Here is a 24086-nt window from a genome sequence, read left to right as displayed (position 1 = left end):
TTACCTTGTCAATTTTTGCCATTCTAACTGGTGTAAGGTGGTATTTCAATGTGGTTTTGATTTGAATTTCCCTGATGGCTAATGATGATGAACATTTTTTCATGTGTCTGTTAGCCATTTGTATGTCTTCTTTGGAGAAGTGTCTGTTCATGTCTTCTGCCCATTTTTTGACTTGATTATTTGTGTTTTGGGTGTTGAGTTTGAGAAGTTCTTTATAGATCTTGGATATCAGCCCTTTGTCTGTAGTGTCATTTGCAAAAATCTTCTCCCATTCTGTGAGTTGCCACTTCGTTTTGTTGACTGTTTCCTTTGTTGTGCAGAAGCTTTTTATCTTGATGAAGTCCCAAAAGTTCATTTTTGCTTTTGTTTCACTAGCCTTTGGGGACATGTCTTGAAAGAAGTTGCAGTGGCCAATGTCAAAGAGGTTACTGCCTAAGTTCTTCGCTAGGATTTTGATGAATTCCTGTCTCACATTGAGGTCTTTCATCCATTTTGAATTTATCTTCGTATATGGTGTAAGAGAATGGTTGAGTTTCATTCTTCTGCATGTGGCTGTCCAATTTTCCCAGCACCATTTATTGAAGAGACTGTCTTTTTTCCATTGCATGTTTTTTCCTGCTTTGTCAAAGATTATTTGACCATAGAGTTGAGGGTCCATATCTGGGTTCTCTATTCTGTTCCACTGGTCTATGTGTCTGTTTTTGTGCCAGTACCATGCTGTCTTGGTGATCATAGCTTTGTAATATAACTTGAAATCAGGCAACGTGATGCCCCCAGCTTTGTTTTTCTTTTTCAACATTTCCTTGGCGATTCAGGATCTTTTCTGATTCCATACAAATTTTAGAATTGTTTTTTCCAGCACTTTGGAAAATGCCATTGGTATTTTGATCGGGATGGTGTTGAAGGTATAGAAGCTCTGGGCAGCATCGACATTTTAACAATGTTTATTCTTCTGATCCATGAGCATGGAATGTTTTCCCATCTTTGTGTGTCTTCTTCAATTTCTTTCATGAGCATTCTGTAGTTCCTAGAGTATAGATCCTTTACCTCTTTGGTTAGGTTTACTCCGAGGTATCTTATGGTTTTTGGTGCTATTGAAAATGGAATCAATTCTCTAATTTCTCTTTCTACAGTTGCATTGTTAGTGTATAAGAAAGCAACTGATTTCTGTGCATTGATTTTGTTTTTTTTTTTTTTTAAAGATTTTATTTATTTATTTGAGAGAGAGAGAGCATGAGGGGGGAGGGTCAGAGGGAGAAGCAGACTTCCCGCCGAGCAGGGAGCCTGATGTGGGACTCGATCCCGGGACTCCAGGATCATGACCTGAGCTGAAGGCAGTCGCTTAACCAACTGAGCCACCCAGGCGCCCTCTGTGCATTGATTTTGTATCCTGCCATATTATTGAATTGCTATATGAGTTCTAGTAATTTGGAGGTGGAGTCTTTTGGGTTTTCCACATAAAGTATCATGTCATCTGTGAAGAGAGTTTGACTTCTTCTTTGCCAATTTAAATACCTTTTATTTCTTTTGTTGTCTGATTGCTGTTGCTAGGACTTCTAGTCCTATGTTGAACAGTAGTGGCGAGAGTGGGCATCCTTGTTGTATTCCTGATCTTAAGGGAAAGGCTCTCAGCTTTTCCCCATTGAGGATGATATTCGCTGTGGGGTTTTCATAGATGGATATTATGAGCATGAGGAATGTTCCCTCTATCCCTATACTCTGAAGATTTTAGTCAGGAGAGGATGCTGTATTTTGTCAAATTATTTTTCTGCATCAATTGAGAGGACCATATGGTTCATCTCTCTCCTCTTATTAATGTGTTCTATCACATTGATTGATTTGCGAATGTTGAACCACCATTGCATCCAGGGATAAATCCCACTTGGTCGTGGTGGATGATCCTTTTAATGTATTGTTGGATCCTATTAGCTAGGATTTTGTTGAGGATTTTGGAATCCATATTCATCAGGGATATTGGTCTGAAATTCTCCCATTTGATGGGGTCTTTGCCTGGTTTGGGGATCAAGGTAACGCTGGCCTCACAGAATGAGTCTGGAAGCTTTCCTACTGTTTCTATTTTTTGAAACAGCTTCAGGAGAATAGGTATTATTTCTTCTTTGAATGTTTGGTAGAATTCCCCAGGGAATCCATCAGGCCCTGGACTCTTGTTTTTTGGGAGGTTTTTGATCACTGCTTCAATCTCGTTACTGGTTATTGGCCTCTTCAGGTTGTCTATTTCTTCCTGTTTCAGTCTTGGTAGTTTATAGGTTTCCAGGAAGGCATCCATTTCTTCCAGGTTGCTTAATTTATTGCCATAGAGTTGTTGACAATAATTTCTAATAACTGTTTCTATTTCCTTGGTGTTAGTTGTGATCTCTCCCCTTTCATTCATAATTTTATTAATTTGGGTCCTTTTTCTTTTGGAAAGTCTGGTCAGTGGTTTATCGATCTTATTAATTCTTTCAAAGAACCAGCTTCTAGTTTTGTTGATCTGCTCTACTGTATTTCTGGTTTCTAATTCATTGATCTCTGTTCTAATATTAATTATTTCTCTTCTAACACATGGCTTAGGCATCGTTTGTTGCTTTTTCTCTAGTACTTTAAGATGTAGAGTTAGCTGGTGAATTCGGGATTTTTCTGTTTTTTTTGAGTGATACCGCCTTTGCCGTATCCCATAGGTTTTGGACTGATGTGTTTTCATTCTCATTGGTTTCCATGAATTGTTTAAGTTCTTCTTTGATTTCCTGGTTGACACAAACAAACATTTTTGAGCAGAGTGGTCTTTAGCTTCCAAGTGTTTGAATTTCTTCCAAATTCTTTCTTGTGATCGAGTCCCAGTTTTAAAGCATTGTGGTCTGAGAATATGCAGGGAATAATCTCAGTCTTTTGGTATCAGTTGAAACCTGATTTGTGACCCAGTATGTGGTCTATTCTGGAGAAATTTCCATGTGTGCTCGAGAAGAAGGAGTATTCTGTTGTTTTAGGGTGGAATGTTCTGTATATATCTATGAGGTCCATCTGGTCCAGTGTGTCATTCAAAGCCTTATTTCTTTGTTGATTTTCTGCTTAGATGATCTGTCTATTGCTGAGAGTGGAGTATTGAGGTCTCCTACAATTAATGTGCTGTTATCAATATGACTCTTTATTTTGGTTAACCGTTGGCTTATGTAGAAGGCTGCTCCCATGTTGGGGATGTAGATATTTACAATTGTTAGATCTTCTTATTGGATAGACCCTTTAAGAATGATATAGTGTCCTTCTGTGTCTCTAAGTACAGTCTTTAGTTTAAAATCTAATTTGTCTGATACGAGAATTGCTATCCCAGCTTTCTTTTGAGGTCCATTGGCATGGAAGATGGATCTCCATCCTTCACTTTCAGTCTGGATGTATCTTTAGGTTCAAAATGAGTGTCTTGTAGACAGCATATGAATGGGTCCTGTCTTTTTATTCAGTCTGCAGCCCTGTGCCGTTTTTTTGTGAACATTTAGGCCATTCACGTTGAGAGTGATTATTGAAAGATATGAATTTATTGTCATCATGTTGCCTATGAAGTCCTTGTTTCTATAGATTGTCTCTTGTAAATTTCTGTTCTATATCACTCTTGGGGTCTTTCTTATTTTATAGAACCCCCCTTAATATTTCACGCAGGGCCGGCTTAATGGCCACATATTCTTTCAGTTTCTGCTTGTCCTGGAAGCTCTGCATCTCTCCATCCATTTTAAATGACAGCCTTGCCGGATAAGGTATTCTTGGCTGCATGTTCTTCTCGTTTAGTACTCTGAATATGTCTTGCCAGGCCTTTCTGTCTTGCCAGGTCTCTGTGGATAGGTCTGACGTTATTCTGATGTTTCTCCCTCCTTATGTAAGGAACCTCTTCCCCCTAACTGCCCTTAAGATGGTTTCCTTGGTTCTAGGATTTGCAAGTTTTAGTATTACATGCCGGGGCATTGGTCTGTTCTCCTTGATGTTGGGAGGGGTCCTCTCTGCCTCTAGGACACGAATGTTTGTTTCATTCCCCAGATTAGCGAAGTTCTCAGGTACAATTTGCTCAAATATATCTTCTAGTCCTCCCTCTCTCTCCTCCTCAGGGATCGCAATAATTCTGATGTTGCAACGTTTCATGGTGTCACTTATGCTAGGCCTCCTCATTTTCCTTCTTTTCTATCAGTTTGTTTTCTAGATCACTAATTCGTTCTTCTGCCTCATTTACCCTAGCTGTTAGTGTATCTAGATTAGATTGGATCTTGTTGATAGCATTTTTAAGTTCTGCCAGTTCAGCTCTCATTTCTGCCCTTAGAGACTCTATGTTGCCATTAATCAATTTCTCCATTCTAGCTATCATTTTCATAACTGTTACCCTGAAGTCTATTTCCGACATCTTGCTTATATCTAATGTCCATTTGTAAATCTATGGCAGAAGTCACAGTCTCTGGGTCTTTCCTATTTTGGGGGTTCCTTCTCTTAGTCATTCTGTTGAGTGGTTGTTGAGGGAATGTACAGAGTCCAAATTATTGACCACAGCCCAAAAATGATGCACCTGTTTTATAGGGACCTTAGGGTTGTTGGTCTCTTGTTCTCCCAGCCTGTCTTCTGGGAGAGGGGTCTGCCGCAGTGTTACTCAGGCAACCTTGTTTGGGCAGAGTTGCCCTGCCCCCTGTGGGGGGGAATGGGCTCAATGAAAACCGGTTTTCGGGGTCTTTTGTTCTCTGGCGGCTTTCCCTGGCAGCTTTCCATGTCTCTTCCAAGAGTCAGAGCAGAAGTGACCGTTTCCAACCCTCTGCCTCAGAGCAGAGAGATCTCAGTCTGTTCTTCAGTGAGCTCTCTAGGCCACACTGTCTCCGTTTCTGTCTGTGCTTCTAAAACTGCAGCGTCCTGGGTTTTGTGCCCCTCAGCAGCACTCCCAGCCCTCGCTTCCAGATCCAGGCACCTCTCTGCCCTTTGTGCTTCTAAAACCGCCAGCTGCCCCAGTTTGCAGGCGCGGCCCTGCTGCTCCTGGTTTCAGTCCGGGGCACTGCCCTAAAGTCCTTTCCCACACTGCTACCCGTCTGTGAGTCTGTGCCCTGTCCCCAGCGCAGGAGACTTCGTTCACCGGTGGTGCAGGATCCCCACGGTTCCCTCCCCCTTCCATTTATCTTCTGATATCTGTCTGCGGAATCATGCCTCCCTGCTTTATACCTCAAAACCAACCATCAGCGATATTCTGTTTGTAGAGATCCAGACTTATCTTCTTACATCCCAGGCCGATTTCATGGGTTTTCAGAGTGGTATGATAGATATCCAGCCTTGCCGGATAAAGTAAATTCGGGGCACCGGTTGGAATAGGGTCCCCTACTCCTCTGCCATCTTTGCCCCTCCTTTTCCTCTTCCTTTTGTCAAACAAGCAGACCTCTGTTCTCATCATTTCAGCTCTAACCTGTCTGCACACCTCATTATAGCCCTCTACCTGTCTAGCTATTGGAATGCAATCCCTTATCACCTATATTGTGTAGGGAGTTTATTCACTCATTCATCAATCATTTTTTAGCCATTGGATATGCTCTCTTCTCAAATACTGATCAGTGTTCTGTTCTAAAATTCTGTTTCTATGTTCAAAATGTTTCACTATCTTTTTCCTTAATTGTTGTTTCATAACATCCTTGGAAGCTTTCTGAATGTAATCTGAAACTGGCCCCTGAACTCAGAGGGGTGGGAGAGACTGAAGAAACAGGAAGGCCACTACAGTTTGGTCGGTGGCTGTTTTAATAAGCAAGGAAACTTACATACAAGGCTTGTCTTAGGCAGCAGCAAGGCAAGTGGATTCCCGCACCCACGTGCCAAATCTTAAAAGTTTCTGTAGAGGTCTTAACTGGGTTCAGTCACACATACCCTGAAGTATTATGCATCATTATCTCAAGGCTGTGTCCTTGGAGCAGCCTCTGGGAGCAGGAAAGGCAAGCAGAACCCACATTCCAAGGGCAGGGAAGGGGGTGGGGAGCCCTCCAGTGCCTGGGTCCAGCTCACTGGTCAACTGGCAATCATGCCATCTTGATGACCTTCCCCAGGAGATTAATCAATTTGTTTTTATTAGTTGTTTTCTTCTTAAAGATGCTGTCCATCTTTCAGTCACTTGGACTCAGAGAACCTGTATTCCTTCATCTTCACACTCTGTGTCCAGTTTAGTCCTGTTAGTTCTTGTTTGGAAATGTCTTATATTCATTACTTCTTTCTCTAGTGCTGCCATCCAAGTCCAGTGAGCCTGCTAGATGGTTTCAAAAGCCTTTGTTATTCTGTCTTTTATTCCTTTTTTGCAGACCAGCTTGCCTGTCATTATTACATCAATAATATTCCTAAGACACTATTTTGTCCTGTGTTCTGCTCAACGTTTTCAGTGGCTCTCCTTTTTTTTTGGCAGTGTTTCATTTGGAGGAAAAATATTCTGATGAAACCCCAGTGTTGACGTGAATTATTGTAATTATAATGCAACTTAAATATGTCCAAATATAAAACTAAATATAAACCTTTGCACATGCAACTGTGTAACTAAAGCAATTTACAAATTCATTACAAACGACTATAAAATGAATAAAATTTAACTTAACAACTTTGATAAGATAAAGATGTTTGACAAAACTCAGTCACTAAGTCATGGATATGGTAGAATGCTCTGAGTTGGCATGGGTCTGTTCTACTTCTGAGGAACCTTTGTTTCTACAGCATGCTCTGGTATCATTTGGCCTTCACTTGGTACAAATATATCACTTGAGAAATAGGTCTATCGTTGTCTTTTCTTTTTTTTTTTTTCCCATCCCTCAACCTACTACAATTATAATAGCACTACCTGGCTATAGTAAAATAGTAAAAAAAAAAGTGCACACTCCTTGGTGATTTGGGGTACCAAATAAGCATCCAGATCATCCAAAATATATGGGGTAAGTGTGTGTGTGTGTGTGTGAGAGAGAGAGAGAGAGAGACAGGGAGGGAGAGAGAATTTTAGTTGACTTGAAAAAAAGAAGCTTAGAATATTTTTATACTAAACTAAAGGAATCTCAAAATCAGTCCCAGAGTCCCAGGATCTACAGGCCATATTATAAAAAGCACTGGATCAAGTCTCTTTTCCTTTTCAGCTTTTTTTTTCTTCTTTTCTACCTTCTTACTGTCATGTGAACATGCTCACATTTTCTCAGATCTGTGCCTTCTGTCCTTTTATAACTGCTTCTCCATATAATCCCATCTATCTACAGGCTTTAAGTACCAATTCATGCTCTCATTTCCCCTTAAAGCTTCTGCCACCCCTTCAATTATAATTTGATTTTTCTCCTTTGAACTCATCCTTGGAACTCCCATATCCAGTACTTTGGCATTTCATTTTTTTGTAATGTTAGTTTCAGTTGTTTGATTTGCATATTCTCTACATCACTAGACTTCAGGCGCTTTAAGGCAAAATAGTATCTTAAAGGTTTTTTGCATAATCTTCAGGATCGTTGTTGATATTCCTGAAGCACTTACTGAGTGAATCAAATGATTACTGGTGATGCTTGATATTAGAGATTTAGTTCCCCTTGGAGAAATATGTGATTTCTCTGTATAGAGTGTAAGCAAAGTACTTTGAGGTAGAAAATTTGCATTTCTAAGAAACTAAAATACCTTGAAAATTTTGTATTTTTGCACTCGTTTGTTCTGTATTTTCAGGACTGCTGGGAAAGATCCTCATGGCTATCCGGGATGCAGGTTTTGAAATCTCAGCTATGCAGATGGTAGGTAGTTTGCAATAACTCATAATCTATTGACAGATTTCTTTTTTTAATGTTTTATATTGAATTTTCTCTGTGCACGTGTGAACTCAACACATTAAAAATAAAAAGATATAGTTACTGAACTTGATAACCTTATAATCAAAAAATGTTTTTGAAATTATTTTACCAATACAATCTTTCACTGAGGGAACTAAAATTCAAATCATACACCTAATTTAAGGTTATAAAACAGGTTTATACAGTTCCTGGAACTTTGGTTGCAAAATAAATATAGATGGAAACAATGTATTTAGTTCCTACAAACAAAAAATAGAATTGAGTAGTTAATACTGAGCTCTCTGTTGTTTGGTGACTAAGAAGAGAATGGAGAAAGAGAGTCAGTTGAGATTTTCCCCTTAACTAGGACGTTTTGCTGGCTTCTGGGCTTTCCCTCAGAACCTTCTTTGGAGTTAGCACATTTCAGCTTCTGTTGGCAGTCATACCACTTGACCTCCAAAGCCCACAACTGTTCAAAATTGCCTAGTGGATGCATTTATAGGAAACCTTTCACTGAGGAAACAACACCCACTTCTGTAGAGCTCTCATACCTTTGTGCTGTATTTACCAGTGCACTTGACAAAAAATTGGGTACAAGTTGTAATAGGAATCAGATAAACAATTTGGGTTTTACTATGTGTGAAGACAGCAAGTTTATGCTATTTTGATAATGAAATACTGACTTTGGAGCTGAGATTTTTCTTATCAATATAATTTATGTGTTCTTTTCCTGAAAAGGAACTGCTTTTGATTTCTGCTAAGTCTTAGGATCATCCAAAATCAGTGGTTAGGGTGGGAACTGGGATTCTGACAGTTTTGTGTCCCTAATTGGTAGGAATGCCCACAAATCAAAAAAAGGGCAGAAATATCAACTAGTTTGCAGAGTCATCAGGGAAAACTTGGAGACTAATGAGAAAGTAGAAGAATCTTACCTAGGATTATAAAGAAATTGTTAGCCAAAACATTCTGAAAGTATTAGCTTGGTGATGTATTCATAGGACTGTAGGACCTGCTTTAAAAATGTGTGTTTTGTAGAAAATTTAGATTTAAACATTGATCTAACTCTAGGCCCTCAACCTAGCATAGCTGGCCAGAGTAGGTGCTTGGTGACAACAAGAATAATAATTAAGAAAATGATTGATTGAACCTATGGGGGAGGCATGATAGTTTAGTGGCAATCACAGTCATTGAGTTTTGGAGTCAGGAAGCTCTATTTCTGAATTGTCGGTCAGCTGCCTTTTACACTCATGGGTCTGCTGGCCAGTGAGAACATGATTTGCCTCAATGGATTATTTTAGGAATTAAATGAAATAACCTTAGGCAATGCCTTGTAGAATTTCCAGGGCAAATTATAAGTACTTAATAAGTTATATATTCTATTATTTTGTTATATTAAAAGTACAAGTTGTGGGACTGTAGGCTAAAACACTGAAATCAGACAAAATTCACTACCTGTAATAGTTATGTTGCCTGTGAAATAAATCCTCCCAGTTTGAATTATTGCCCAGGTAGGCAGAAATTTCTCAGTGATCTTCAATTCTGGTGACAATAAAGAAACAAAGTAGGGGAGAAAATAAAATTGTAAATTCTGAGGCTATTTAAAAAAACAATTTAAGGTCTTAGTTCTTGAGACCCTAGAACTTAATGCAATTTTATTTTTAACCAAATTTGAATCCAGCCTGGAAATGCTTTACTATGAACCAGACTAGGGATTTTTCTGAATGCTTGGGAGGAAAAGGGTATTATTTTTGGCTGCTACAAAATCTGAAGTACTTTTCATTAGTAATATTTCTTGGGCCACTAACCTATCAGTAAACAACATGACATTGCATATAAATTTTGTGTGTGTGTTGAGAATGAGGTTTTATTCGAAGAGAGGTATAGTGTAGTGGGTAAGAGCATGACCAGTGGGGTCAGATTGCTTGAGATGGAACACAGATCTGAAGGTTACATAACCTGATGTCATGGGGTCATTGTGAGGATTAAATGAGATGATGGATGTACAGGTCCTAGAACAGTGCTTGATACATTAAGTACTCAATAAATGTTATCCATTTTTATTACTGATGAGCTAATCTTTAACAACACTTTTTCAGAGTACTTAATTTGTGCAAGGTTTATATTTTAAAGTAAAGAAAATATATCCAAGAGATCATAAATGCTGAGTGCTGAGTGTGGTTCATTTTATGTTCTTTTGGTGGTTGGCTTATGTTTTGTTTTGTTTCAATCCAGTTCAACATGGATCGAGTTAATGTTGAAGAGTTTTATGAAGTTTATAAAGGAGTAGTGTCTGAGTATAATGTAAGTATTACTGTTCTTGACAATGAGACTAGATTCTCCTTCTCACTTCTCTATGACTTTTCCTTTCAGCCTTCCTTAAAAAGGACAAATGCACTGGTCTGAGAACTGGCCTGAGCCTTTGTCTTATTTAGTCCTACAAAGTCAAGACTGATTGTGAAATCTATTTCATGTTCAGTGTACTGGTGGTTTCCACCGTTATTTAGAGGAGCCAGAGTGGTTTTCCTTCTGTAACAGCTTACTGAACCTTAATCTTATGAGCTTCTTCATTTAGTTATGCCTTTTCTTAAATGGAAGAATTTTAAAATGTGTTATCACTTAATTCAATAGAGACAGCAGTTTTCCATTTCTTAAATCTCTCTTTTATATATTTTTTCTTTTATTTGTTCAATTTTACTTTAAAAAATATGGTTGAAAACTGCTACCTTCCTCCGTTCATGTTATGTTATAGCTCTACTGTGCATAAGATAAACCCATGGAGACATGTCTTTTGATCGTCAGTTACATTCTCATACAATATCATGTAGTATTGAATTTGGTAACAAATAGTTGAGGGCACTATTGTGCGCGTATCTGAGATGGGCTATATTTCCCTTTGGAAAATAACTTTAAAAAACCCTTCATCTCTGACTTATTGTCTCCTGTATTGTGCTTTAAAATACTATACATGTAATTTATTTTTATGTAATATATATTTACTCTTAGGATTTTTTTCTTTTGATTTGGAAAATTCTAGAGTAAAAGTAAAAAATCACTGGGTGGATGTGTCATTTTCCTTAAGAAATCAGGAATTTGAATGACAGTAGCAATATCATACTGTAATGTCAGGATATCCCGGAATAATTGGTGTTGATGTGCTTTCTTCTTTCTGATACTCTCAGTAAGATACTGTCTGTAACTACTATTTAAATCTTGTGATATTAATAACAGAGTCTACTTAAGATAAAGAACATATGGGCTGTTTGGGAAGAAGAAACTACATTACTTCAGAGTTAGCCTTGTGAGCCATTTTTAGGAATGCTTATCATTTTTTATTCAGCTTGAAATGGTTTATTCAGTGTAAAACAAATATTTCAAATTATAATTGGTTTAGAGTGTTCTGTTAATGGGAAAATGGAGTATATAAATGAACCAGAACATTATCCAGGTATCTTTATGAGATGTTCTGTATTTATATGATATAAAATTCTATTGAAACTAAGGGAAGTTTCTTTGAAAATTTTCTCCAAAGGGAAATAAGAATGTTTTTATCCCAGTAATATTTTGTTGAACTAATATTCTTATGAATCTTCTTATTCTAATGCTTTTAAAAGTGCTTTTTCCATTTATAATTCAGTTTTGTTCAAAGGAAGTTGTGTGAGGATCTGTATCTGTATACTGCAAATGCATGTGATTGAAGAATCTTCTATTGGTTGAGACACCAAAAATCAGATAGCAAATACTGAGTCTCACTTGCTATTGTGACCATTGTATTTCCCACAAGGCCTCTTATTTCTCATGACAGTTAATATTCAGGACTTGAGTTTAAGCTCAAGGAAAAGGTAAATTTTTAAATGCTGCATACTATTGGATGTCTCTTAGTTTTAGGAAGTTTATCTAATTCAAAAAGAAGACCCTGTAAAAATAATCTTAAGAGGCAACATAGTCTAAAGGGACAAAAACAGGTGATTTGATTCTTATTCTGACTTTTCGTACAACACTTTATCCTCCTTGTCTCCAGATTCTTATTTATAAAATAAATGATAAGATATATAAGGTCATAATAGTGGGTCCACTTATTTATTTATCTAAATGTAAAGATATATTGGTGAAATGATCCTCTTTTTTTTTTTTTTTTCAAGATTTTTATTTATTTATTTGAGAGAGACACAGCGAGAGAGGGAACACAAGCAGGGGGAGAGGGAGAAGCAGGCTTCCCACGGAACAGGGAGCCCGATGTGGGGCTCGATCCCAGGACACTGGGATCATGACCTGAGCCAAAGGCAGACACTTAACGACTGAGCCACCCAGGCGCCCCTGAAATGATCCTCTTAAATGTAGGATGTATAGTGTGAAATAGGGACAGTGTCGCTGACGTTATTGTATCTGACATAATTCTTTGTAGTAGATTCTGTGTTGCTCATCTATACTTATATTTGCTGCTTCAGCATTTGCAATCATAAAAAGGTGATAATTCCTATCTCATTGTGTTATCACAGTCCACTTATTTACTACATATATATACTGAGTATCTACTATGTGCCAAACAATGTGTTAGATATCAAGTAGAGAGATGAACCAAAAAAAGCTCACTACCTGCATTCATGGAGCTTATGGTCTGGTGAGGATGGACATTAAATCAAATGATCCCATCATAAAAGATAGGAGTCAAAGGGCTGTGAAGGAAACAAACAGGTCTTTTGGTTTTGGTAATTTTTTAATTAGTTAAAAACCTAGGTGACTTGAGAATTTTGTTGAGTCCATTTTTTTAAGGAGCACATTATGCTTTTGATGGAGTCCTTTTTCCAACATGTTTTTTTCTTTCCATTTTGTACATTTGCATAGCCCTTTATGTCTGTATTTTTAATGGTATTTGTGATTAACACTGAAAGACAAAGAGAGAGGCAAATGAAATAAAAGCAGACAAAATTCACTCCTTCTTTTTGGATGGCATGTTCCTGCTGCCTTGTGCCCCTACTGAGAACTTGGCTCTTGACATTTATGTGTAGGCAGTACTTGAATATCATGAGACAGAAAATCAGACTCAACATAATTATCCATAAAAAATCAATTACATATGACCTTTGTGAAATAGCAAAGTGACTTCAGGGGGATACCTTTAGGGATTCTAATGAGTAGGGTTCTGTGTACTATATTAAGCATGAAGCTCTTTCCCTCCTCTTTTAAATTCTGGCATTTCTGTTAGGTGTGATGACTGAGTTCCAATTAATATTTAAATATTGTTCTGTAATAAATTACCTTTATTTTACGTTGTCACTGTATGTCATAAACTCTCCAAAGTCATTAAAATGGCTTGTATGTCCCTACGTGATCTGACCTCATCTCCTACTGCTTTCCTGTGGTCTCACTTTAGCTCCTGATATCCTGGCTCCTTTACTGATCTTCATACACACCAACTGTACTTCTGCCTCAGAGTCTTTATATTTATTTTCACTTCTTCCTGAAGTATTTTTCCCCATGTAGAGAAGAAAAGAACATTCATTGAGTGTTCCAGACACTGTGAGAGGTACTTTTCTTTGATCATGTGTTTCATTATACCACTTCACATATAGTTAAGAACCTTAAGAGTATACTTCCATTTCCCCCTCCGTATGCACTGTGGTTGTCATATGTTTTTATTTCTATTTATATTATAAACCCTGTAACGCATTTTTAATATTTTTGCTTTAAATAATCTTTCACACCAACTAAAAAAATATGTTTCATATTTACCCACATGTTTATCATTGTTTTGTATAGATCCCTGTCTGGTACTTTTTTCCGTCTGTCTGAAGAACTTCCTTTAACATTTCTTATGGTATAAGGCTGCTGGCAGTGAATTCTCTCACATTTTGTCTGTCTGAAAAAGTTATTTTTCCTTCATCTGTGAAAAATATCTTCCAGGGAGCCTGGGCGGCTCAGTTGGTTAAGTGTCCAACTCTTGATTTCAGCTCAGATCATGATATCAGGGTTGTGAGATTGAGCCCTGCATCGGGCTCTGCCCTGGGCGTGAAGCCTGCTTAAGTTTCTCTCCCTCACCCTCTCTCTCTTCCCCTCCCTTCCCTTTTCCCTCTCTCTCTTAAAAAAACAAACAAACAAACAAACAAACAAAACTACCTGGGTATAGAATTGTAGATTGACAGATTTTTGTTGTTGTCATTTACATCTTTCTTTGTTCTACTGTTATATGTCTTTTGGGGGGAGGGTTGTTTTTAAGGGTTTTTTGTTAATGTTTTTTTTTTTGTTTTTGGCCAATTTAATTATTGGCTCACTGTACTTTTCTTTACATTTATTCTCCTTGGACTCTGTTGGATCCGTTGGCTTATGAGTTTTATCAAATTTGAAAATATTTTAGCAGTTAATTCTTGGAATCTTTATCTGTTCATCACCCCTTCTTTTCTTTTTCTGGGACTCCCAATTATATACATATTAGACAGCTTGTCATTGGGAAAAAAAATTACCGTGGGACAGTTCTATTCATTCTTTCTCTCTGCTTGCTTTTGAGTAATTGGATTTCATGTCTTCAAATTTATTGTCCTTCTGCAGTATTTTGTTTTGTTCATCCCATCCAGTGTATTTAATTCAGATGTAGTTTTCATCAGTAGAAGTTCCATTTGGGTCTTTTTTTTTTTGAGTATGGTTGGCACAGTGTTACATTAGTTTCATGTGTACAGCATAGTGATCCAATAACCCTGTATGTTATGCTGTGCTCACCACGAGTGTACTCTTTGGGTCTTTTTAATATCATTGATTTTTCTCTGCATCATGTCCATGTTTTTTCCCCTAATTTGCATCTAGAGCCTATTTATGCTAGCTGTTTTAACATTCTGTGTAGCCAACATTTCTGTCATTGCTACATCTGATCAATTTATTGAGTTTTCTTCTAGTGATGGTTCATATTTTCTTATTTCTTTTCATGCCTAGTAATTTTTATTGGATGCTGGATAATGTGAAATGTATAATGTTATATGGTATGTATGTCATATTCCTTCAAAGAGTATTTGACATAGTTTTGGCACTCACTGAAGTTACGTAGGATCAGTTTGACTTTTTCAAGGCTTGCTTTTAAGCTTTATAGGAGGGGTACAGAGCATTCCATATATAAGACCAACTATAATGGTGCAGTACCCTTCTGAGGACTCTACCTGATGCCCTGTGTATCACAAGATGGCTTTCTACTCTGGGTGGTGGAAATGCAAAGTCTTCTCAGCCTTGTGCTTTCTCTGTGAATGGTTTCACTTAACTGCTTCCGGTAGTTCTTTTCTTACCTTTGGGTAGTTTCCTCTATACGTATATAGATTCCTAGCCAAAGACTCAGGTGAACTTCTCTGCAGATCCCTGTAGCTTACTCTCCCATAGTTCTTTCACCTCCTCTAGTAATCTGTACTGCAAATTCTAGCTACTTTGGCCTCCCTGAACTCCAGTCTTTGTCTCTTCTGCTCAGTGAGAGTGTTGGGCTCTGTTGTGTTTCCTCTCTCCGTCCCATTGTCTGGAAACTTTGTCCAGGCAGTAAGATGGGGCAGTCATATGGCTTACTTCATTTGATTCTCTTCTATCAGGGATCATAATACTGTGCTGCCTGTCATTTAGTGTTTGAGAACTGTTGTTTCATATATATTGTCTCATTTCTAGGTGTTTAATGTGAGAGAATCTGGTCCCTGTTTTTTTCATTTCTGAAAATGATTATGATTTTTAAAAGTGTCTTTGGAACTTTGAAATTTATATCTTTAGAAATGTTCATTCAATAGGACTATATTTAAGAGGAGAAACCTTTTAAAAGGAAGATGTACAAGAAGATCATTTCAATTAATGAAAGTATCAAGTGGTAAAGCATTTCATTAAAATGATGCTAGTGGTAGGAATTGAGATGAGGGAACATATCTAAAACACATTTTTGCAGGAGAAATGGAGAGAATTGGGGAGCTGCTTGGCATACAGGGTACATGAGGATTCAAAGATAACAAAGATTTTAAGATTTGGAATAGTGGTACAGTTAAAAGAGGATGAGTAAAAGATTATTAATTTTTACTAATTTTTAAATATTCTTTTCTATCATATATCATAGGAGATGGTGACAGAAATGTATTCTGGCCCTTGCGTAGCAATGGAGATTCAACAAAGTAATCCTACAAAGACATTTCGAGAATTCTGTGGACCTGCTGATCCTGTAAGTTAGTGTTTAAAATATTAATCAAGCTTATTTTATTCACTAGCTAAGTATCTTAACAGGTTTGATAGTTTTAATTTATTCTTTAAAAGAAATAATACCAAAATGACTAAATCAGATAAATTTTTATTCAAAATAACATTTTGAATAATTTTTATATAATATTCCAAGAAAAAGTAAACTTTTTATTAGCCTAGTGACAGTATAGAATGGGCAGAAAGCTTTACTGTGGCATTTTCTTTTATTGTTTCTTCTTGCTAAATTGTCTAGATGAATTTATCAAGCTCTCTGATGGAAATTATCTAAGATACTAATTATCCTTTGACATAGGAAGGCCCTAAATAAAGCTTTCAGTGTGAAGAATATTGATATGGTGGCTTCATACCATAAATATGAGCAATGGGACTTATGTGAAACTTGATAATCTCTAATATGCTTTTCATTTTGCTTTGGGTTTTCTTCATATAGACATGGGTGGAAAAAGGGGTGAAGAGGAAGGGGATGGACCTAAAAAGCAAAAGTAGCATTAGAATACATATGAGAAATCTCCCTGCAAATGTTAAAAGCTGAGTAGTGATTTTAAACACTGTAATTTTTTTTAAAGGTTATTTATTTATTTATTTATTTATTTAATTTATTTATTTATTTTAGGGGGAGAGAGAGAGCTCATGAGCCAGGAGAGGGGCAGAGGGGGAGAGAGAGGGACAAGCATACACCACACTGAGTGTGGAGCTGACTTGGGGCTCGATCTCATGACCCTGAGATCATGACCTGAGCTGAAACCAAGAGTCAGATGTTTAATGGACTGAGGCACCCAGGCGCCGCTAACTATAATTTAAATTTGTTCTCTTTATTTTACTATCACGTATAAATTGTTTATTGAATATGAGCATCCAATTCAGTTTAATCCAGACAGCATTTATTATGTTCCCTTGGATGTAGGATAGTAAGTTAACAGCACCTATTAAGAAATCAACTTGTGTGAGAGTGCTTGCTGCCAGATTAAGCTCTGTAGGGGAGAAGAGTACACCTGTTTTCAAAGATTAAAGAGCACACACATAATGATCTTTTAGAACACTTAAAAAGAAACATACAATAAGGACTAAAATATTATTAGTTCAAATAAAATGCAAATGTTGAAGGATTGTTTAGTAAAGGAGAAAATGATATGACCTGGAGATAATTGAGAAAACTTACTTAGAGGAAGAGAGTTCTGAACCGGGATTTTAAAGAAGAATCAAGGCACGAAGAGAATGGGAAAATCTCTAAAGCATATACAAAGGCAACAGTGAAGGAATTTGCAAATTTACTATGGTATACAGCAAGAATATTTGCTTGGCTTCAATAGGAAATGCATGCTTAGAAGCACAAGGAAATCCATTTTTTTAGGTAGAGGAAATAAGGCAGCAAATGCTGGTAGAGATGAATGTGAGATGGATAGGCTAAAATTGTGAATTCTGTATGAGTGGAATCGCATGTGGTGGGAAATAGCAATTCCTCATATTTAGCTTAATTTTAAGCATATGGAGTCATTCCCTTGATGCAACAAGAGCAAGCTAAATTAGAAGAGATTAAAGGCAGGGGCTCCAGAAACATTAAGAGCAGACCTGATGACACCATTAGAGAAAGAATTGGCAGGACCTACTTTCTATCTTTTCAGGGAGAAAGAATAGAAATAAATATTAAATGTGGTTGTGAAAGAGTGATTATTAAAAGGTGACTCTGATGTAGAGGACCTTTTGAGAAAATGGTGATTGTTGAGTGTATATTGATTATTAATTGTAAGAAATTAGAAAGGGATACTTTTTGGTTACATGAGTAAACAGATTTGATGTTTGCCATTTTTATATCTGATTTCTGTTGGCCAGGACAGGGTTTTGTTTACTGATTTTTTAAGATAATTAAAATTGTGAGTGAACAACTGACTGAACAAATGGGCAAATTAAAGAGATAAAAACTAGAACAAAAATTGAATGGGATGAGTATGTTCATTCTTTCATTCATTCCATAAGTATTTACTGAATCTGCTAGTATTTGTGAATATGAAGCCAGAAGTCTCAAAGAGCTTACAGTCTATGAGTGGGCAGTATATATAAGTGGCTAATTTCCACGTTCCATGGCAATTGCAGTGTTAGATGCTTGCACTGGGTATGATGGGAGCCCAGAATATTAGCACTTAGCTCAGCCTGGGAGGGGCAAAATGCATCAGGGGAGACTTCTTGGAGAACATAACTTCTGAGCTGAATTGCAAGGAATGAGAACTTAGCTAAGTGAAGAAGGAAATGATATGATGAAAGTTAGGGAAGAATAAAACAGATTCACTTTTAGGCTACTGCAAGATCTTTATCATTACTGTAGTTAAAGTATGTGGCAGTGAATGACAGAGGATGAGGTCATCGGGAAGGAGTTGGGGAGTGAGCAGCTGAGTAATCACAGAAGGAAAAGTCCTAACAATAAAAGTTTCCTGATTACCTCTCTTTCTAGATGTACATTCAGTGAACATTTACAGAGGGAATAGTATGTACAGGGATCACTGCTTGATCCCATGGCTGGGCCAAAAGGAAGACTAGAACAAGGTATCTTTCCTTAAAGAGCTCATAATCTCATGAGAGTTTAGTTTGGAAACTCTTCCAAGATCCTAAGTCTTCCCTCATTAAGCATAGTTGGAATTACTCTACTATTTTTTTTTTTTTCATTTTAGTTGTCCATGAGCCCCTTATAGCATTATAGAAAGTTGTACTATTGGGGATATTAAAATTTGGTATGAATTTAACATATAAAATGTTAATAGTCGTTGTCATTGGGTGGTAGAAATATGATAATGTTAAATTCTACTTTCCTATATTTTACCAATTTTCCTTAAAGTACTTCTATTACTTTTACAATAAGAATAATGCCTTTTATTTTATCATAAAACTTGGAAGTGAATGAACTTTTAATTGAGGACTTGGTCCTGATTTGGGATGGATTTTCCTCTTGAGTCTCAGAGTCTTGAATTACATACTAAGTGCAGGTGCAGGATGTTAAGCAGGATCATGTGCCTTCGATGGATATATATAGATGGGTATATATAGATATTATATACATATATATATTAGATGGGTATATATGTTTATATATACATATACACACAGACATATATATATATATATATATATAGTCAGAAGAAATATCGTTAGTAGTTATAGTCAAACTATACATTAGGGACAAAATGGTTCTTACAGTTTGTTCTCAGACTTTGTTTGGTTTATTTAATTCTTCTTCCACTCCCTTTCTTTGTCCCTTTTCATCCACCCCTCCAGCAAAATTGTAAGCGTTGAATGCTTACTGTATGCTAGTCACTGTGCTAGGTGCTGCTATTAGGTTTATAGTAGTGATCAAATAAATACAGCCCTTACCTTTGAGGAACTTATACTCTAGTTTTAGGAGGTAGAATTGATAAATGGCAGTCTCACTCTAAACTGCCAGTGTGCCAATCTATTTACGTATTGTATTAAAATAATTTAGAAATTCATTTCATCACTGCATAGTCATTTCCATATCTGAAGAGAGACTGTGGGTTGCAAAACATGTAAATATAATCAGTGTGTGGGAAAAAGGCAAGGTATGTCATGGCATACAATTAATATTTGCTAAATTAATGAATAGACTGGCTATATTTTTATGTACACCTAAAATCTGGTATTAACTCATTATTTAAAAATATTTCACCTACCAAAATGAGTTCTTTTTTCTTTATTCCTTTCTAAGATGTAGAACTACTTTTTAAGTTGATTCAAAAGAAGGTTAAGCCTTACAGTGACCGTTAGACCACTTGGTAACTATATATGTTGTAGATGGACATCACTTTCATCATTGATGTCTGCACTATTGTCAGGTTCATTCTCCTATAGCTGGAAGGAAACACGCATTGTGTATGAACAGAATTTATTCCAGTCTCTCTAGAAGTGGTCTGCAAGAAGGGGTGGTTTACTTCACAGGTCACTGGTGGGGTAAGGTATGTTAAACTTTCCACTTTTATTTATTTACTATATAAAAAATAAACAAATTAAGTTTTAATAAAATTTAATGTATAGACTAATAAGAGTACATTTATATAACCTGTTAAAATATATACATGTTTTGATGTATTTGCATATTTTACTGACAAGGGTGCTTGAAAAATGTTGGAGTCTACTGCATAAAAGGGAAAAAAATATCACAACAGGTTTCTTTACAATTAGAGAAACATTCACTCACTACACCATCACCTGCAGAAAATACATCTACTTAGGCAGAAAACCTGATTTGCCTCTGGAAGAGGTTTTGATTGCACCTGCTCAAGAATTTCACTGTTGAGTAGCCTGGTAGTTTTCCTGCTGAGCTATTAGGAAACTGAGAGTCACCAAAGAAGTGGTAAATTATCTGGAAAAATTGTGCAAAATATATTTGTTCTTGGACTGATGGGTATGACAAGCCAAATAACCTCACATCAGTATGCGTTGTTTTATGAAAAATATGTTTGTAAAATATTTTATGTAAAGGATCTTATTTAAGGGAATCTGAATTTTTGGTCAAGTGATTACTTATCCTCATGTGCTCTTATACTTTGATAACCTTTACCCCATGGCCAGATTGAATTAAGAGTCAAATATTTTCGTACACAAAATGTGACTCTTTAAATTTTAATGGTTTCCCATTCATTTGATTGTCAGAATGGTATTTCACCTGTTATTGACTAGCCTTAACTGATTTTAGGCTTAAAGTGGAAGTATCATAATATTTTGAAATGCAGTTCTTTTTTCATAAATGTGCGGGGAGTTCTGGTAATCTTGGAAGAGAAATGCTTGGAGCTGATGTCTGCTTGTTTCTGTCATCTATTGACTTCCTGGTTACATTCCTTTATTCCATGAAGGCTGCAAATCCCTGATTATAGGCTTTCTCTTCATCCCAGTTCTTATCAACTTGGGCACAATAACACCCTAACACCCATGTGAAAGATTCACCCAGCGCTTGGCCTCAGGGCTGAACGGACCATTTCTGTCAATTATCTTTAGTCATTCTGCTTCCCAGTTTTCTTCCACAGCCATCATCTCTTCTTTGTTGACATCCAGAGCAGAGACACCTCTGTAAACTTAATCCCTAATATAGTAATGTCTGCCATAGCTTTCTGGTCCCCTGGGTCTCTTGATCCTCTTCACAGTGCACCTTTGACTTGACTGAAACCTCTAGGCTTTGGACCCTTCTGTTTTCTGACACTGTAATGCCACTTTCAATGACTTCTTTCTCTGGTCAACCTAGTCCATTGTTCATATCTTTTTTTTTTTTTTTAATGTTATGTTAATCACCATACATTACATCATTAGTTTTTGATGTAGTGTTCCATGATTCATTGTTTGCGTATAACACCCAGTGCTCCATTCAATACGTGCCCTCTTTAATACCCATCACCAGGCTAACCCAACCCCCCACCCGCTGGTGGGAATGCAGCTGGTACAGCCACTCTGGAAAACAGTATGGAGGTTCCATTGTTCATATCTTTGACTGCCTGTTTGATACCATTCTCAGCGTCTTTACTCTCTTGTCCTGTGTCTACACTCTGAAACTCCAAATTTAGATCAGTTCAACCATGTGTCTACCTCATGCTTATATATATAGTGAAAGGTTCTAGTAGATGAATGTTATACTGTTGTATAAATTCATGTTGATGCAAGTGATGATCTTTAAACAAAGATGGACCAATTACTGCCCCCAAGAAATCTTTTCTCATTCTACTTCTTCCATTTCTGCTAATTCTCATAATAGCAATTTTAAACCTCCATTATTTTCCTTAGCCCTTTTACAATTCATCTTCCTCTCCATAAAAAGATAGCATTATCTTCTATTTCATAGAGAAAAGTATAGAGAAAAGTATGGTTATTAATTATGATCTCTTAAATTTCTGCCTTCAGACCATTTATTTCTGAACTCATGCTCATCTCCTCATTCTAGTCCCAAGGAAATGTGTTTTTCTTCTCTTGTAAAACTCTCTACCTATTCTTTATCCTTTTCCTCCTTCACTTTGCTCTATTCTTCTGAATTTGTATTTTTTAAATAATATGTTTTTATTGTGGTTATAAAAGTAATACATGGCTATTATAGAAAAATTAGAAGTGAAATAAAGTTTAATAAAGCAAATGTGGCCCATAATCTTATCACCAAGAGTTACCAATTTCATAAATAAAATTTGGATCAAAGTGAATATACTGCTTTGTAGGTCATGATACCCTAAATAATACTGAGCTTTTTCTCATGTAATTAGACAATCTTCAATGATATGATTTTACTAAATTGGTTATATGTCATTTTATCATGTAAAATAATTTTTACAAAATAATATTTAAGATAGTCCAGTTTCATTTTTCTGCATGTGATTTTCCTGTTGGATTAAAATTACTTACTGAAGAGATGATCCTTTCCTTATTGAGTATTCTTGGCTTCTCTTTCAAATATTAGTTGATCATATATGTGAGGGTTTATTTCTGTGCTCCAAATTCTTTCCATTGGTCTGTGGTGTCTGCTTTTATGCCAGTACCATACTGTTTTGATTACTATAGCTTTGTAGTAGAGTTTGAAATCAGGGAGTATGAAGACTCCAACTTTGTTTTTCTTTCTCAAAATTGCTTTGGCTATTTGGAACCTTTTGTAATTCTATACAAATTTTAGGATTTTTTTCTTATGTCTATGAAAAGTGTCCTTGAAATTTTCATAGAAATTGCATTTAATCTGTAGATGGCTTTGGGTAGAATGGACATTTTAACAATATTCATTCTTTCAATCCGTGAACATGGGATATCTTTCCATTTGTGTCATATTCTGTTTATTTCATCAAAGTCTAACAGTTCTCAGTATGCAAATCTTTTCCCACCTTGGTTAAATTTATTCCTAAGTATTTTATTGTTTTTGGTGCTATTGTGAAAGAAGATTGTTTTCATATATTGTTACTGTATAGAAATGCAATTGATTTCTGTATGTTGATTTTTGTTTCCTTCAACTTTCCTTAGTTTATTATTTCTAACACTTTTTGGTGGAGTCTTGAGGATTTTCTATATATAAAATCATATCCACAAACAAAAACAGTTTTACTTCCCTTTCTGATTTGGCTGCCTTTTTCTTTTTCTTACCTGATTGCTCTGGCTAGGATGTTGATTACTATGTTATATAGGAGTGGTGAGATTGGGCATCCTTGTTTTATTCCTTATATAAGAGAAAAAGCTTTCAGCCTTTCACCATTGATATAATGCTAGCTGTGGCCTTGCCAAATATGGTCTTTACTATGTTTACTGATTTACTACCAAATATTTTTAGAGTTTTTTAATTTAATTTAATTTTATTATGTTATGTTAGTCACCATACATCATTAGTTTTTGGTGTGGTGATCCACGATCCATTGTTTTCATATAACACACAGTGCTCCATGCAGTACGTGCCCTCCTTAATACCCATCACTGGGCTAACCCATCCCCCCACCCCCCTCCCCTCTAAAACCCCGTTTGTTTCTCAGAGTCCATAGTTTCTCATGGTTCATCTCTCCCTCCGATTTCCCCCCCTTCATTTGTCCATTCCTTCTCCTCATGTCCTCTATGCTATTCCTTATGTTCCACAAATAAGTGAAACCATAGGATAATTGACTTTCTCTGCTTGACTTCTTTCACTTAGCATAATCTCCTCCAGTCCCATCCATGTTGATGTAAAAGTTGGGTATTCATCCTTTCTGATGGCTGAGTAATATTCCATTGTATATATGGACCATATCTTCTTTATCCATTCATCTGTTGAAGGGCATCTCAGCTCTTTCCACAGTTTGGCTATTGCAGACATTGCTGCTATAAATATTGGGGTGCATATGGCCCTTCTTTTCACTACATCTGTGTCTTTGGGGTAAATACCCAGGAGTGCAATTGCTGGGTCATAGGGTAGCTCTATTTTTAATTTTTTGAGGAACCTCCACACTGTTTTTCAAAGTGGCTGTACCAACTTGCATTCCCACCAACAGTGTAAGAGGGTTGCCCTTTCTCCACAACCTCTCCAACATTTGTTGTTTCTTGCCTTGTCAATTTTTGCCATTCTAACTGGTGTAAGGTGGTATCTCAGTGTGGTTTTGATTTGAATTTCCCTGATGGCTGATGAAAATG

At 36.6% G+C, this 24086-nt stretch overlaps 1 protein-coding gene across 7 annotated transcripts in view; it reads left to right on the top strand.

The window, feature by feature from the left end:
- NME7 (NME/NM23 family member 7) overlaps positions 1-24086 on the top strand; it is a 270694-nt gene that overhangs the window by 110108 nt on the left and 136500 nt on the right. For 4 of the 7 annotated variants that reach the window (XM_032389414.1, XM_032389418.1, XM_032389416.1 and 1 more), the window contains 3 exons: positions 7669-7733; positions 10002-10070; positions 15832-15933. In XM_032389414.1, coding sequence (XP_032245305.1) covers positions 7669-7733; positions 10002-10070; positions 15832-15933 — 236 coding nt within the window. Of the gene's footprint in view, positions 1-7668; positions 7734-10001; positions 10071-13140; positions 13294-15831; positions 15934-18417; positions 19026-19810; positions 19931-24086 lie in introns of those variants that run through there. The other 3 variants (XR_004297617.1, XM_032389415.1, XM_032389420.1) reach the window with 3 other exon arrangements.

This window comes from Phoca vitulina, unplaced genomic scaffold, assembly GCF_004348235.1.
Source record: "Phoca vitulina isolate PV1807 unplaced genomic scaffold, GSC_HSeal_1.0 scaffold54, whole genome shotgun sequence".
NCBI classification, from domain to species: Eukaryota; Metazoa; Chordata; class Mammalia; order Carnivora; family Phocidae; genus Phoca; species Phoca vitulina.
Note: the sequence above shows the minus strand (reverse complement) of the source record. Positions and strands in the feature narration are given on the sequence as shown.